The sequence below is a fragment of the Corapipo altera genome, unplaced genomic scaffold, assembly GCF_003945725.1.
Source record: "Corapipo altera isolate COAL_440 unplaced genomic scaffold, ASM394572v1 1, whole genome shotgun sequence".
In the NCBI taxonomy this organism is placed as follows: domain Eukaryota; kingdom Metazoa; phylum Chordata; class Aves; order Passeriformes; family Pipridae; genus Corapipo; species Corapipo altera.
This window is the reverse complement of record NW_020884873.1, coordinates 13,058,179-13,075,485: the sequence shown is the minus strand read 5'-3', so window position 1 is coordinate 13,075,485 and position 17,307 is coordinate 13,058,179. Positions and strand designations below refer to the sequence as shown.

The 17,307-nt window shown below is 41.9% G+C and overlaps 1 protein-coding gene across 1 annotated transcript in view; it reads left to right on the top strand.

Annotated features, from left to right (window-relative positions):
• Positions 1-13,451, top strand: part of NUAK1 (NUAK family kinase 1) — a 71,835-nt gene extending 58,384 nt beyond the window's left edge. The window contains exons 6-9 of the mRNA XM_027668819.1: positions 858-923; positions 7,730-7,849; positions 8,158-8,290; positions 9,350-13,451. Of these exons, the coding sequence (XP_027524620.1) occupies positions 858-923; positions 7,730-7,849; positions 8,158-8,290; positions 9,350-10,503 (1,473 nt within the window). The 3' untranslated portion in view covers positions 10,504-13,451. The remainder of the gene's footprint in view (positions 1-857; positions 924-7,729; positions 7,850-8,157; positions 8,291-9,349) is intronic.
• Positions 13,452-17,307: the final 3,856 nt, after the last annotated feature.

The following is a 17,307-nucleotide window of genomic DNA, read 5'->3' as shown; positions in this document are numbered from 1 at the left end:
GAGCTTTAGCATTTACTCATTCTGGATAGGTAAAAGTAATTTTTTCAAATGTATGTCGATGATGTAGAAAGATACCATTTGCAAATGACCTTATCCATCATGGTACCCACTTGGAATGACAATTTAAGCAATTAAACCCAAGGTAGCTGACTGGCTGTCATCATGAACCTTCTAGCCATGCTTATGAACCAACCTCATAGAGCCAAAACTTGTATGAAGCTAAATACAATGAGCACCTAACACAATTTTTTATTTGAATTCTTTAACACTTAAATCTCTACTTGAATTCTGATAAATAGGGAGGTTTTTCAAAGTCCTCACTTCACAGTGCTGAAAAGCTGCAGTGCCATTCCTGGTGCAGTTGATTTTGCCAAATTTCTTTGAAGAAGACTCTGATCTAAACCCAGCTTGTTCACTTCCTTCTCTAACATTTACAATCCTTCAGGATTATAACTCCTCCAATCCACATGGCTGCACACTGGAGGAATGAGGGCTTTTGTAGGCACTAACGTCATTGACAGATATTTTTTTCTGGTGCCTGGGAAGAATATATTGCTTTCACGCAGTGGGGGCAGGATCCAGGATGAAATTAAGTTCTGAAAAGACACCCCCTCGCCCTCCACCCCCCAACCCCCCTGCTGTTTTAGAGTCTTTGTGGGAGGACAGATTCCAGTCATCCTTCCCATAACCACACACCAAGTGACTAATATAGAGCCTGTCACTAGTCACTGGGCCAGGAGTGTTAAGACAGTGAAATCAGCCCTGAAATGTAGATGCAAAGACCACCCTGCCAACTCACCTTTAATTTTCCCAGTATTTTCTCATGTTTTCATCTATTTTTTTCTTTCTTGTTTCAGAACGGTGTTGTCCACAGGGACTTAAAATTGGAAAACATCCTTCTTGATGACAATTTTAATATTAAGGTAGGATTCTTTTTCTCTGTTTCTCAGAATGGTTTTGCATGTTTTTTAACATTTTTATCCAAGGTATTAGAAGAGCTAGTGTTATGGTAACAGCTACTAAGCAACAGCATCTGGCAAGAGGCTCAGGAGTTTGGAGGTTGGGGAAGGAAGACACCGTTGATTACCAGTAATACACACTAAATGAAGTTTTGCATACCTTGGGGGAGAAGGCCCTGTCTTGCCATGCAAGTGCCACGATTCTCAATGCAGCATCTATTTACTGGTAGAAAACACTGAGCATTTCGTGCAGTCAGGTTTATTGTACAAATGATATTATTGCTGGCTGCTTCTGAGGGTAGGAAAAAACTGTTCTGGTCTACAGGGTTCAAGTGCCTCCTACAGAACACTACACAGAATGTTCTTTTGATCATGGCTGGAAAATAAGCAAATAGAGTTTCAAAATAAACCTAGTAAAGCACATGTGCTTCATTAGGAAATGGCCTTGGAACTTCAGACACAAACGTATACTTTGGATAGTGATGTCAGTGATGTCATTTCCATGTCATTTCTCCCCAGTGAAAGCATGGGAATAACTTTTTTTCCCCATCTTTTTCTTTTGTTTTTTATAGCTGTATCATTAAGTTAAATAATACAGACATTTCATTTCCAGTGTAATTCCCTATATGTATCCTATATATATTCCTATATGAAATAAGTGTAATTTCCAGGTGGCTGAACCTGTTTCACTTTCAACTTTGTTCCTCCCTGGGTAGCTGGATGTAAGGATGGCTGGTTGGGCTCATCTATGGGCAAACAAGCAGAGGGAGGAAAGCCAGAAGAGTTTCTGCTGATGCTTGAGCATCCTTGTTTAATTAAAAACGCAGTCAAGGAGCTACTTGCATAGCCAAATACCTAAATAGCCTGAGTCTTCCTTTTGTCTGCCCTCAAAGCCACGGGTCTGCACGCACTGCCTTCTGCGCTCCATGCTGGAGAGACTGTCTTCATTTTAAGCTGATGTGGAATGGAAATGGAAAGTAACATGTGGTAGCTGCCATCTGTGTAATGCTGATGACAGAAGCTAACTTGGATCAACTAGTGGATTAAAGGCACATAAATATGTGGTTTCCAAAAATAGGCTTTTACAGAAGGCCCATCCAATGCAATATTTGGACGTTTTGCCGTTAGCATCCAGTGTCAGAGCAAACCTCCCCACTCCTGTTCCTACAGGGACACTGGCTGCAGCAGCCAGAGCTGTTCTCAGCAGCGCTGAAAATGAGAAGTAGCCTTTCTGGGACATTGTATACGAATCAGACTTCCGCAGGCAGGATGACCTTTCTTTCCACATTGCACGCTAAACTATCTTCCCAGCTAATCAGAGAATTCTTGAGAGAAAAGAGGAATTTGAGGAATTCGCTAGCTGCCGTGGGCTGGATGTCTGCACTGTGGTCCTCATATGCAAAACCAATCACTTCCCCAAACCTCTGGGGAGCTCAGCTTTGTTGGAAGGCTCCACTCCCGCCTCTCTCTTCTTTATGGGAGTCTAATCCTCCTGTTGGTAGAAGGACAGAGCAGGGACAGGTAGCTTTGTGTTCAGTTCAGACCATGGAGCTGATCCAGAGGCTTCAGAACCACAGACGCATTCCAGCTGCCGTAGTGAGTGGCACTGCTGTGGGAGAGGTTCATGTATATCCATACCTCCCCACACACCTTCCTATCATTTGGACCTTTTTTTGTTGAGGGTTTCCCTTTCCTGACTTGTACTGTGTTTAAGCTGCTGTGTAGGTATTTTGCCTATTTCCAGTTACTTTCCTCAGGTACTTCTCTTCAGTCTTAAGGCCTCTGAGCAGGCATGGGCAAGTGGCTGCAAACTTCCTTGCTGTCCCCTACTAACTATATTTGCAAAGGATCTCATGAAACTGAAAAACAGACCGAACTTGTAGATATTTCATACATCTTACGATCAACAGTGTTTGAATTTTGATTGTTTCAGGAGGTGGCTTTTGGTGTGGTTTTCCTTTTTCTCCATGTTCTGTTTTTTTACACCTTGTGGCTAAAGTCAGCTCTGAATACTCAGTGTTAAGCATACTGCCACTATTTCCCTGATGCTGAAGCTTTGAATATGTTACTGTGGTTTCTATGTTACTTGCACAGAATTTTACTTCCCACATTTTTTTTGTTTCACTAAACAGTAACCGTTGCCAAGGAAACACATATGGAACTGTAAATTATTTATTAGGAGTAAATTTATCAGGTCCTCGTTCTGAGAATATTTATATGTGTTTTATTCAGGCAGAAAAAAAAATTGGGGTTTGGTATTGACTAATGGCTTCAAATACTCAGTGGAAGGCATTTTCTGGAAATGGAGTGATAGTCTTATCTGTACTTTCCTAGTATTTATATTTCATTCAGTGGATTACAAACAGATACAAAATTGGCAGTTTGATTTAAAAAATAAGAAAATTAAAGGAATCCCTTTATCTTTGGGTACAATGTGCAATTAAATACATGATTTTGAAGGAGCCAGTGATCTATACATTATCATTTCCAAAAACATGTCATAGTAATGTGAAGAAAAAATAAGATGTTGTAAAAATACATCCCTGTATAGCAGCTTAAACAATACTTTTAAAACAGGAAATAAAGAGGACAAGTAATCCATTAGAAATTATTATCCAACCTGAAAAGGCCCCAAGCCATTTTACATAATACTAACTTGGAAAGCATTCTTAACTTTTAGCTAATTAAGTGAAGGTCAAGAAGGAGTGTATGGAGACATAATCAGCTTTTTTTATTTTTAAGAGTTACATGGTGAGTAAAAGTCTCTGGAAACAGTCATGTTTTAGAGTACAGCAATTAGGAAACACCAGTGTGTGGAAGCTGACAAAAAATTACACATTTTGAAGAGTTAGGTTTTTCAGGGACTTGGTGTATGTGGTACTATTTCCTGCAAACTATTACATAAAACTCCTAAATGCAGCAAGCATAAGTGAATAAAAGGAGTTTTAAACACTTGTGGGACTGAACACACATGCATATCTATGGCATACATGGAGTTCATCCAGCCAATTAATCCCACAATACCTTGCCTTGCTCCCCAGATGCACACCCAACTATGTAGCAGAAACTCAGAGCGTGAGTGTTTCTTCTGAGATCTAGCCTGTCTGTGGAGGTCAACAGTGGGGCAGAGTCTTAGAGCTAAATCATACTAAGACACTGCAGCCTCCCAGGAGAGCGTTATTTGCTTTCTTACCTTGTTGTCATGGTGCCATGTTCTTTACAGAAAGAACATGGCAAAGGGTTTCTGGAGCATGTACAAGCTCTGCCACATTCATGTGCCAGATGGTAACATCACCACCTTAAAATTTACTCCTTTCAGCTGCCTGCACTTGGTGACTTCCACCCTGCAGCTGTAGGCAGCTTGGAGCTGCTCTCTCTGCTCATCCTGTGTTCCTGGGGTGGGTACAGCTGCTGCCCCTGCCATGCAGTGGCAGAGCAGCCTCTCACTGGCATTGTCATCCCATCAAGAGGATGTAATTGTTCATCATCCTAACATAGCTGGAGGTGGACAGGGTCAGACAGGCAGGAGGGCTAAGGCAGCTCCAAAGCATTGAAAAAGCTGCCCTTTGTGGGAAGAGATTCACGATGGTTTTAAGCATTTGCCTTCGGTGGTCTTTAAAAAAGCCTTCTGGTAGTGCCTTCTCTTCATTAGTATTGAAAGGATGAACCATGCTAGTTTTTGATTTATTGCAGCTATGGATTTACTAGAAGAAATAGCAGCAGGGCAAGTATGTAGCTGCCTCCATTTGCCCATAGCTCCTGCAGTTTAGTCTGATAAGGACCATATGTCCCCAAACACTGCAGTTCTCCCCAGTGCCTAAATCTCCAAAACTGCATGCAAGGAGGTGGAGAGCAACTGCTGTCTAGTGTGGCAGGTGGGGAGTTAATGCCTCTTGCTGGACTATCCAAATACTGTGTTCCTGCCCCATGCCATAGGCTGCCCCCAGGGACACCTCTGTCATGCAGCCTGGCTCAATGGAGGGGCCTCCTTGTTCACAGTAGGGCTGTGGTGGCTCCTGGGCTGGGAATTGCACCTAAAAGAGACGTCTAGCAGAGGTTGACGTAAACCATATGATCAACCCCAAAGTGATAGAAGGAGAGAAAAATGCAAGTATAATAGTAACATAATCCTACTAACTGCACCTTCTCTTGGGCTGGTAAGGGGACACCAATCAGACTAACCACTAAAAACCCATGAGGGTTTCGTATATACAGAGTAAGTGTATGTAATTGGGATTTACCTTGCCGGAAGTCTCACCGACTGCACATACATTTCATGTGCTTTAAGAGACCTAATTATTTCTCTATCTGCAGTACAGAAAGACAGATTTTTAAGTGGGATAGAACTGACAATTTCCATGAGTGTGAACTTTGTGGAATTTATATTCCACACTTTAACAATAAATTACATCTGGTTTATCACAGCTAACAGTAAATATGAAACATACACTGCTGAAGTGAGGGGAATAAAACTCTACTTCCCGGCTCCTCCTAATTTAGGAAGTTTTTTTGACTTGATGCCTTAGTTCCATTTAAGTGCCAAGAACATGAAGTAATGTTGGCTTCTATTAATCTTGTTTTGGGGGGCATGACAGTTTTAATGGGAAAAGCTGATAAACATCAGTCTGTGAGTATGGGAGTGGACTGTAACATAAATACTCTTTTCCTGAGTGGTCAAAATGAAAACATGAATGCCCAAGTCTGAGTTTCTTAGAGTGAACAATGGTATGCGTATCCCTATATATATATATTCGTGGACATCCACATGCATTTTAGACATTCCATGGTGTTAAGGGAATGTATTTTCATAAGGAATCACACTGTGCAGTGTTTGTCCTTGTCTTAGCTGCATCCTGAACTAAAATAAAAATCAATGACCAGCACGAATTTTTAACACTGAAATGATCCCATTCTTCCCCTGATTGACAGGGCACACTTCATAAGGCTTAAAACCAACTTCCTGCAAGCCAGGCAGGGTGACTTGATAAGAAAGTGGAATTCAGGGCAATTAAGTGCAATCTGAGCCATGAGAATATGTTTGCAGACTGCAATTGTACACCAGCTGTTTTCAATGACATTCCAACCATACAATGAAGATTTTACAAACCGCATTTATTTAAGGGTTGAATTTTCTGCTGAGGGTTGATAATACACTGTTGGAGGGACTGAGTGAATTCAATCTATGAATTCAATCTCTCATAGTGAGATGAATTAACATTAATGAACAGGAATCAGCTGCTCTTTGAGCAGGATGAGTCCAAATTGTTGGTGAAACACCTGCACAAGCAGAACATCAAAATAGGAGAGGGTAAAGCGTGAAATCTTGTATCTGACCTATGACTTTAAAATTTGTGTGAAAATGATGTTTAAAAAAAAAGTTTATATTTCTAACGTGAAAGTATCTAACAGCTATATATGTATCTGCTTATGAAGTGTATATATGTTTCTGTTTTGGTTTCGAATGTGTCATGTTTCAGTGTAGCTGTAGAAGTTTAGATAGTAGAGACAAAGACTTAGAGGTCACTAAGTGTCGCAATTCAATTAGAGGCTCCAATGATGGACATTCTAGAAAACCAGGAGTGAATGATGCTGCTGGTAAATCCTTTTCTTTTCTGTTCATTTTGTGTTTCCATGAATTTTTGTCTTGTGCAAATTCCTGGGATTTAATTTCTTTCTGGTAGAAAATACACGAATAAGGTGAAGAAAACCCAGACAAAACTCCTATCTCTTATAGCTCTAATACCTTTTTAATGCCTGTGCTTTATGTCTTTTATGTGTGCCTTATAACAATAGTGGGCAGTAACGCAAGTATCTTTGCAAAGCAGAAGCATTTGGGTTTTAAACAAGTAAAAAAATGAGATGTGTTGCCTTGTGCTGGAGAAACAAAGAAAATGCAAAGGTTGTGGGAGTATTCAGTGTTGCTATCCTCAGCCTTTGTTTTGTAAGAACAAGAACAGAGAATTGAAGTAAACAAAATATTTGGACCTGATCCTGCAATTCCTACATGGGCAAAATTCCCAATAGTCTCAAGGGAAGTTTTGTTTGTGTTGGGAAAACCAGATTTGGGCCCATTGTTTCCAGTTAGGAATCAGACTTGTGTTTATTACCTCATGATAGACATCTCATGGGCTTAACAACTCAGCTTACTCAGCCTGGTGTCCCTGAATCTGGAAGAGTTAGCAACTGCCTCGCTTTCCATCTCATTCAAGCATAGCTATGTTCCAGATGATTTCAAAAATTACTTTTTTCTGTAAGGCTTAGTTTCCTGCAACATTCCTGCCTCACTCCTCCTGTCGAGTTTAAAGGTCTTGGCTTTTGGTTTGCGTGTGTGTGATAAGAAGGGTGGTACTTTCTATTTGCTTTCCTTTGGTATTAATGATTAAACAAGATGAAGAGCAATCAGTGGACAGCAGGCCCAGTGCTTCACAGTATGAAATTGTTTTTGCAAGCATATGCAGTTCATCCAGGATAAAATTACTGACTGATGGTTACAGTCAGTTGGTGACCTGTCTGTAAATGGTACCAAAGCATCCTTGTCCCTGACTGGGAGGATTTAACCTGTGAATCTTTCTTCTCTGAAAGGTCTGTAGAGAGAAAAGTCAAAAAATTATAGAATAATGGGTTGGCCAGGGAACTTGATAGATTATCCACATCAAGATCCCTGCACTACAGCAGAGTCAAATATAGCTAAGTCTTTCCTGGAAAAGGATTTTTTTGTTTCTTTAAGATATAATTATTACTACAGAGGCCTTTTGCAATTCTATTTGCAGATTGCTGATTTTGGACTCTCCAACCTTTATCATAAAGACAAGTTTCTGCAGACCTTTTGTGGAAGCCCACTGTATGCTTCCCCTGAAATAGTTAATGGAAGACCTTACAGAGGCCCAGAGGTAAGAAGGGTCAGCTTTTCTGTGCTGGTATGGGGATGTCTTTGATGATAGTGTTCTTGAGGGTTAGTCTTACTGCGAATGTTATTGCATGTGTGAGTTCTCTCGGGTCTGTCCTGTATTTAAAGTTCTTAAGCTGCCTTAGTTTGCTTTTGTTTGCTTTACCTGTGAGTGGGTAGTGAGGTGTTAGATACCAGTTTGCCCACCAGCAGGTGCAGCTGGACATGACGCTGCTCTTGTGGTGCTAATGGCAGGGAGAAGGGCAGGGATCAGCTTCCCTGGGCTTCACACGTGTTGTGTCTGTATTTCAGGTTGACAGCTGGGCCCTTGGTGTATTGCTTTACACTCTGGTTTATGGAACGATGCCCTTTGATGGCTTCGATCACAAAAATCTCATCAGGCAGATCAGCAGTGGAGAATATCGTGAGCCAACACAGACCTCAGGTATGTAAAAGGAGGGAGAGCCGTGTACTGAGCTGACAGGAGTTCAGGATGGAGAGTTTGTCTGGTCCCTTCCACCATGTTTTGGTGTCATATTAGAATGATGCAGAAAAAAAAAATCTCATCCCCTACTGACTTCATCTACTGTAAATGCCCATCTGGATACAGCATTTACCAAAAGCCCTTTCGAAATTACAATTTTGTAGCAGATAGATTTTGTTCCCTTGGGGAAGCTGTAGGAGGCTCTTTTAACTAGATGTGTGACAGTGAAAGGTCTGTTAGCTATTGCGACTGGAATTGTTCAGAGAAGCTTTAAACTGATACAACATACTAGTACAGATCAAGCCTCTAACTACACTGTGGTATATCACAGCAGAGAGATGATGAATGGTCAGAGCAACACAGTCTCCTATTCAAGAAGGCAGACCAAAATCTGAATTAATGCCACTATGTTCGCATTGACTTCTACTTAGAGGATAACACATTAAGCAGTCACCTGACAGAAAAGCATCAACTAAGTCTGGGTCATTGATTATAATGATTCCCTCTGGCCTTAAATATCTATGTATACATTATATTTAAATTAATATTTATCTTATGTAAGTTGTTTGCTATCCCTTTCAATTTTCTGTCTTGCTCTCTGTATGAAAATAAACCCTTAAAATACACAGAAGACTACACTGTTAATGGAAAAATAAATAGAAAAGCAAATATCCCAAGTCACCTTTGTTTTCCTCTAAGTTTTGTCAATATTAGAGTCAATTTCTTGGTGACTTCCTTCAGTAATATGGAGCTATTCACTTTCTAATACAGTACAAATACTAATTTATTTGATAGCCCAGTATGCATTTCTCAGAGTGAATCGTATTCTTCTGATGAGAAGTAATACTCAAATGCATTTTCTGTCATTGACTGATGGACAAAGCCTTGCCCTCTTTCACTGCTGTTGTTGTAAAGGGCATTATTTTTGCGCATTTGATTGGCTTCACACTTCCAATTTAAACTGACAAAGCTAACAATGCTCATGTTCTAAAAATTTTGTATGCCGTTCTTTATCCATAGATGCTCGTGGTCTTATCAGATGGATGCTGATGGTGAACCCTGAACGCCGGGCAACCATTGAAGACATTGCCAACCACTGGTGGGTTAACTGGGGCTACAAGAGTAGTGTTTGTGACTGTGATGCCATGAGGGACTCTGAGTCCCCATTGCTGGCAAGGTTCATTGATTGGCATCATCGTTCTACTGGCCTCCAACCAGAGACTGATACCAAAATGAAGTGCCTTTCTAAGCCCAAAGGTCCTGAAGTCACACTAGAGAGACAAAGATCTCTTAAAAAATCAAAAAAGGAAAATGACATTGCACAGTCCATCCAGGAAGGAGGAGCTGAAAATGCAACCAAACCCAATTCCAAGAGACCCAAAGGCATCCTGAAGAAAAGGAGCAACAGTGAGCATCGATCTCACAGTGCAGGTTTTATTGAAGGAGTGGTCAGCCCAGTGTTACCCTCTGCTTTTAAGCTGGAGCAAGAGTTGTGTAGGACTGGCGTAGCGATTAAAAGTGTTGTGGAGGTAGAGGTAGCTGGCAAATATGGCACTAAGCAGTCTTCACTCATGCCAAAAAAAGGAATCTTAAAGAAGACTCAGCAGAGGGAGTCTGGCTATTACTCCTCTCCAGAACGAAGCGAATCTTCTGAACTCTTGGACAATAATGATGAGACAGTAAATAGTGACACTTCTCCAGGGGTCACAGAGGCATCCAGAAATGGGTCTTACAGCCATTCCTGCAGGCGTAAGGGCATCTTGAAACACAACAGCAAGTATTCTCCCAGCAGCACTGAATCTGCTTTGATTAGCCCTGACACACCAACACTGGAGGCCATGGAAGAAGCGATCCTGCCTGGAGATGCATTACCTCGAAGTTACAGTCGCCCTTCCAGCGTGATTAGTGATGACAGTATTTTGTCCAGTGACTCATTTGATTTGCTGGATTTGCAAGAGAACAGGCCAAACAGACAGAGAATACGGAGCTGTGTCTCTGCTGAAAACTTCCTCCAGATCCAAGACTTCGAAGGGCTTCAGAACCGCCCACGGCCGCAGTATCTAAAGCGTTATCGTAACCGTCTGGGGGACAGCAGTTTTTCTCTTCTCACAGACATGGATGATGTGACTCAGGTCTACAAGAAAGCCCTAGAGATCTGCAACAAGCTCAACTAGTGGAGGGAAGATGGAAAAGGAGGGCAGGGAGGTTTTCTGTGTACCTTTATGATGGAGTAAGCCAGGTCACTGATTTGCTGACAATGGTAGGTTTTGCTTCAGAGGTGCTGGCTGTACCTACTTAGCTGAACTCCTAGTAAAGTAGCCTCAAAGCCATCTCACACTTCTCTAATCTTGTGCCCTCAAAATATTACCTACCTGACCAGAGAAAAACCTTTGGTCTTTGGGTCTGTGAGGAAAGCACATCAGGAGCTAGCTGGCAAAAGCATCAAGATTTGATGGCTCTGAGTCAGACAGAATTAAAACTGGAAGTGAGTGGCACATGTTTTGAGATGTTTCTAATTAATATCAGTTAAGCTTTATCAAGAGATGAGCTGAATTCTTCAAGTCCGATTTGGATACCTTTTAGAAAGAGAGGCTTTATTTCCCCCTGAAGTTATTCATCTGAATACAGTTATTGCACAGTGGGGATCTTTGGCTTGCATTATGCAGCAGGCCAGGCTAGGTAGTCACGATGGTCCCTTCCACCAGAGTGACCTGAGAGGTTCTGAACATGTTCTGGGACAGATAATCTGAGAGACTTGCCCCAGAAAAACACCCCATGAGGTGTTTGTGGACAAGTGATGGAGCAGGCATTCAGATCTGGACTCTCCCACAGGGTCCAAAGCCATTGCTCTTCAGTGAGCAGAAAGTTCTAAAATTATGTCCAACTACTGCTCCTACTAGCAAAAAGAGAGCCACAGAAACGATAAAGGGATCTGGAAGGAAGGGATGTTATCAGCAGCTAAATGACCTTTTAAGGCATTTCAACCCATGTGTTCCACTTGTGACTCTTTCAAAACGGCCGGCCAGATGTATGCCCAGATAAAGATGGATCTGACAAAGGGTCTCAAGAGTTAGCTGACCCTCCAATCTAGAGTTCAGTCACTGTCAGCAAATGGTGCCACCTTGCTGCTAGCTTGTAGTATTTGGGAGTGACAGGTAGTTTGTGACCTGAATGTTAGGTAAGGAAAAGGTTGTAGCATGTAGGAAACAGATAGAGGTAAGAAAGTTAGTGGGAAGATGCCTTTCTCTGTATGAAAATGTTTTTAGGTAGGTGGTAATGGAGCAGAAAGAATTGAGCGATGAAATGATAATGTTAGGTTTAATAACAGAGTTAGCAGGCCTGCTTCTATCCTAGTGTAGCTGGTACTGAGTGTGCAATGACACCAGTTCGGAAAAAAAAAAGGATATGTGTTTGTGTTCTCAGATATCCAGCTATCCAGACCGAAGGCTTCAGCTCCCATAAAGGTACCACATGGGTCTACTGGATTACCTGAATGTAAGCCTATGTCAGAAAGGCACTGTGTGTTTGACAGGCCTGGGCAAACTGGAATATTCAGGCCCATTTCAGTCTCATTTCCATGAGCACATAGCCCCTGGCTTTCTTGGAGGTGCACTGGTGTGATTAAATCACAGGTTTCAGCCTATGATGTCAAATGATCCACAGCTACAAAACTTGTATCTACATGCATGCCCAGAGCAGAGGAGCATGGGGCAAGTTCTGGTCTCACTCCTGCCCTGAAACTGGAACTGAAAGCAGAATTTGACCCGCTGTGTCCCAAATCCTAGAGGTGGTGCAGAAACAGAATAGAGTTCCTCTGAGGATTCCTTGGGAATTGGGAATAACTCCATAAATCATTGGCATCTGGGGCAGGAAGCTATTTCACTTGCAGCTTCCTTATTCAGTGTATCATGGTATTAAGTCTGATGGTTCCTCCTAAAAATCAACTGGGCTACCTAGCATAAAGATGAACCAACTTGAGTTTCCTAAATCAGTTAATCTGCCTCTATGGAGAACCTTTACTTATTACTTATTTCCTTACACTGGACCAAATTTGGCTCTGGAATAAATGGCATCAATACCATGAAATCTCTGAGAGACATGCTCTCAAGCAGTCAAGTGAAATCTGGCTCACTGTTGTTTGCCTAGGAAGGGCAACTACAGGTCACTTCTCTGCAGATGTGTACCTCCCTGTATGACAGTCAGACATCTCAACTTCTCTCACAAGCCCTGCATGTGCTCTTTTAGCCCATCCGAAACCAACACCCCATTTTGCAGTGTATCGAGTTAACAGGTTTGCTGTGGTGCATTTTAAAACAACTCCACATAGTCTCCATGGCCTTTCTGAAACAAGGGTGGATGTGCCTTGCAGCCATGGCTTTTAACCCATGCCCTGGAGTGTAAGAGCTACATCCTTAGCTGGTGTGAATTAGCGCTGTCCCGCTGACATGCTGGAGCATCACTTCAGTGGGGTTACGCTGATTGACACCTTCCCTGCACGTGTGGCACTAAACCTTGAATGGATTTATAGAGGTTTCAGGATGAAGGGAAGGGAACTCAGCGAGCCATGGCAGGGAAGTGAGGAGCACCCCAAAGGCTCCTATCTCCCGAGGCTTTTGCCCAGGCCTGCTTCCTTGTGTACAAATGTGAATGAGTGAGTGACTGCTTGCTGCCAAACTGGAAATGTTATGTAGGGATTTACTGGCATGTTACTGGCATGTTACATGTTTACTGGCATGTTATCATTCCTAGAAGAGAAGAAAAAAAAAAAACTTGACTGCACATTGTTATTATTAGTGTTGTGATTCTTATTTAATTTTTTTGTAATACAAAGTCGACTTTTTTATTTGAATTTGTTTTTTTTTTTTATTTATTGGTCTGAAAGCCATTTCAAAGGTATAATAATATATTTGGTGTAATTTAATTGGTGCAACATTATTTTACAGCTCCGGCCAAAATTGTTTGGTGTTATTTTTTGGGTTTTTTGGTTTTTTCTCCCAATCCTTGGTTGGTTTGAACTCTATGAGGCACACAGGGAAAAACGCTGGATAATCACCCAAAGTGTTTGTATTTTTAATCTGATACTGTTTTTTATTAAATAAAATGAAGTTAATGTAACTGTGAAGAGTCTCTCTCTTTCCCTTTTCTTTTTTATTGTACATCAGCATAAGCCAATGCCAAATGGTAATGAACTTGTCATGTAGAAATACAGCAGCATCTCAGCACTTTGTACCAAGTTGTTTATGCAAAGCTTCTTGGCTCGTTTGTACATTTGAATATAATGTGGGTGGCCACAGACACTCCCGTGCTATGAAGTGTTTGGCACTACAAAGCACCCAGAGCTTTCAGCTGTGGAAATGTTTGGAGGAGAATAGCTGACTGGGGTTTTTCTGTTTGAGATAAATGAGGTTTGTGGGCCAGGTGTGCTGTAGGTGAGGCAGAGCTGGCTGGCTGAGCAGGCACAGCATAACTCATTTGTAACCCGGAGACAGACGGTCATGGTCCTTTTTCCTCTGTTGGGAAGAGGGGACAGTTTATTGACAATGTACCTGCAGGTAAAATTTAGGGGTTTGGAGCAATTATTTGAGCAAAAAAAACTGGATGGTCATCTGCTGCTGTCAAATGTGAGTTGATTTCACTCAGATAGCTTTGAGCAGCCAGCATAATCAGCTAGTGAGAGGGAAAAAGGGGAGTCAGTTTTCATTTTTTTGGAGTCCCCATGATAACCAGAAGGCTTTAGATTGTTTTTCTTGGAAAACAGATGGGCATCATAAGGGAAGCTGGGTGTTAGGTATGCTGTGTGTGCTGGGGACTTGTTAAAATAAAGGAAATGGTTGGCAATGTCTTCATGTTGGCTCTGAGCAAGACACCATTAAACTTCACCTTTGATGCAGCCAGCCAAGATACCTGTAGTGTATATTCTGCTTTTTAAATTACAAGCAGTTTGGATCAGGATCCGAGGTTTGGATATCATGAAAAAAAAAGGCTTTTTTTTTCCTGATTCATTTTCTCTCTCTAGCTTTTTAATGCCAGAAACCATGCCTGTAGGTGCTAGATTTCTTACTTATGGCCACTTAAAAACCACTGGGAATAAAGGGAAAAAGCCAATGATACAGAAAGGCAAACAGCCGTTAATACATTACAAAGGGAATGATTATCTGCTATGTGCTAATTGAGTCAGGAATTATATGGTGTATATTCAAAGTCAGCACACGTGTTCTTGTACCTGAGGTGAAGAAAGTCTAATTGTGTGGGTGCTGGGTGGTGGAAAATGTACTGTAAGTCTCCTCTGTAATAGCAATTATGAACCAACTTTTTTTTTTTTTTTTAACACACTAGGAAAAAAGGGAAGCTGAGGGCAAACTGTTTGTTTCATTTTAAAAATAATGACTTTTAGAAGGTTCTGGATGGCTGGGCATGCTGCACGTTTGTGGCAGGATCTGAGGAGTAATTATGTACGTGTTTGTACAGCTCTGAGAGTGCACACTTCTGGGGTGGGGTGGGAGCTGAGAGTCTGATTTTCCTATTTATTACAGTAGATAAGTGTACAGCACTATGCCTTAGCTGAAGTTACATAGTAAGTCCGTAGACAGACCTGGTCTTTCGTGCTTGCTTCATGGGCATTCCAGTGTTTCTCAGGAATCACTGAGGTTTTTATGGATTGGGAAGACAGGAGCAAGGAAGCAAGACAAACCTTGGGAGCTACACAGTTGAGTGACAAAAGCAGTAGTGTGGGTTTTTTCTATACAGCCACAAATCGTTTTGTCCATTATAACCCTTTGTTAACCAATTTCTGATCCTTCAAAGCCTGTTCATGCGTGTGTGTAACATAGTATTGCCAGGGATCCCTCTCACTGCTGTGGTGGGCTTTGCTGAAGTCCAGGGGGCAGCTGACATGGGCAGTGCTGCCTGATGCTGAGCAATGCTTCCATATATCAGTAGGGCACTTGGAGGCCAGCACAGAAACTTGCAGGACAGCCTGACACTTGCTTCTCAAAGCTCACTGGCCCCAAGCCACTGGTGCAGAGGGAGAGAACTTGTGCCAACACAGCGGGATCTCCCAGTGCTGTCACAGCCTGAGTTGATGCCCATAACCAGCCCATAGTGCTGGCAAGAGAAGCAAAATTCTCAGAATAAAGTGATACAGCAGAATTTTTGGCCATAAAAGTTTGCACTTGGTGTGTAGTTGCACTTCTTCTCACAGAAGAGACTGGTCTCTGTTTAGAGAATCCAGGGACTGTGAAAGCAAGGCTTGAAATTGGAGGGAAGAGATGGCATTTTTAGTTATTACAGACAAGTGTATTTACAGATAAATTTGCTAGTGACTCCATAAGCATGTTTAATAGTAAACTTCACGACACCAGTCTCAGTTATAGCTACAGGGTAAGTCATAATCAGCCTAATGAAGGGAGAAGTCCAATACTCATGTAAATTTGGTGTATATGAGAAGATTATCAGTTCAGTTAAACATCTCAGTGATTCACAGCTCTTTTTAATGAGATGCTTCTGGAGACAAATCTGCAGGAATGCTTTTGTTGAGCCAACAGAAACTCTAGAGTTTGAATCAGCCCAGGGTCTCTGGTACCTGTCCCCAGGGTCAGTGGTTTCAGTTAAAAGTTTTACCACAGAAGAGAACAAGCCGTGTTTCCACTGGATTGATGGTATTTAGAATTCAACTAGGGCTTTTTTTTTTTTTTAATTGTCTGGTGGAGCTGTCTTTTCCTCCTTGCCAAACCAAGACATCTTTCTCATAAAAGACTGAGTAATTTGGCTGGAGAAGCAACTTTTTTGGACAGATGATCTGAGCATTTTGTTTCTGGCTGTCTCTCTCTAGCCCTTACTCCCGACCCCATATTTCCTGGAATTTCATCAGTGCAGAAAGCCCTTTGATTTGCATGTCATCTGGCCATACAGAGCCCTGAACTTTTAAGGAAATTATATTTATTTGCACTGATGCTTAATTATTCCTTGGAAAAGCATTTTACAAGACAATTTTATGTATCACCAGAAGATTCCCTGTACCAATACAAATGCTGGGCTTAGAGCTCACACAGAATTGTACCAGGCCCAGGGCCATGAAAGAATTAGATAGCTGACTGCCATCAAAATAAGGAAATCAGCTGTGGGTGCTGGCCAGAGGTGCCCTTATAGGTCAGGACATCACCCTACTTCTTCATTCAGGAAAACAGCTCTACTGCCAATGGGAGCTCTGGTTTTTTTTGACAGTAAGCACCTCTGAAAACTCATGCCTGAACTTTCTCACAATGCACATCCAGCAGTGAAGCCTTTGCTGTCAGACAACACGTGGAAATGTTGGTATCAACCCGCCTTGACATTTTCTTTTTGCCCTTTTGCCTTTCACTTTAACCTATTTACTTAACAGAAACAATGTCTCTCTCTCTCTCTCTCTCTCTCTCTCTCTCACATAGTCCAATCTTGTTTGCCATCCTGTTTAGTTTTGCTGCATGGACTGTGCAATAGCCTGTCAGGACGGTGGGTTGAACTTTGCTCACAAGGTCCTTTTGCTGTCCGTGGCACAACCTTTGCTTTGGAGGCTGTTAGGATCCTCCTGCAGCGGCAGCTCTAGTGCTGGTGCTTTGCAGCAGGTAACTTTTCTTCCAGGTGCAGAAACTGTGGGACCTTGAGCTAATAGTGGGGAGCTATCTGGAAGAGACACCATGCTGAAGACAGTTACAAAGCTAGGCTGCTGGGACAAATGTGTTAAACCAACCAAATACAAATCCCTAGAAGTTGGTGGTGAGATTATACCCTCCCCAGCAGGAATCCACTCAGAAAACTGTGCTCCTTTCATAGGCTAGGTAGATGCCATTGCATTTAGAAATACAAGGAAGGAATAACTGTAGAACTGTCTGAAAAGCCAGGGAGGAGGGAGCATTTGTCTTGTGGTTCTGCAGTACAGAGAGTTTATTAACAAACCCTTCCAAATTTCAGCCTTGGAGATAATAGGACAAGACATACTT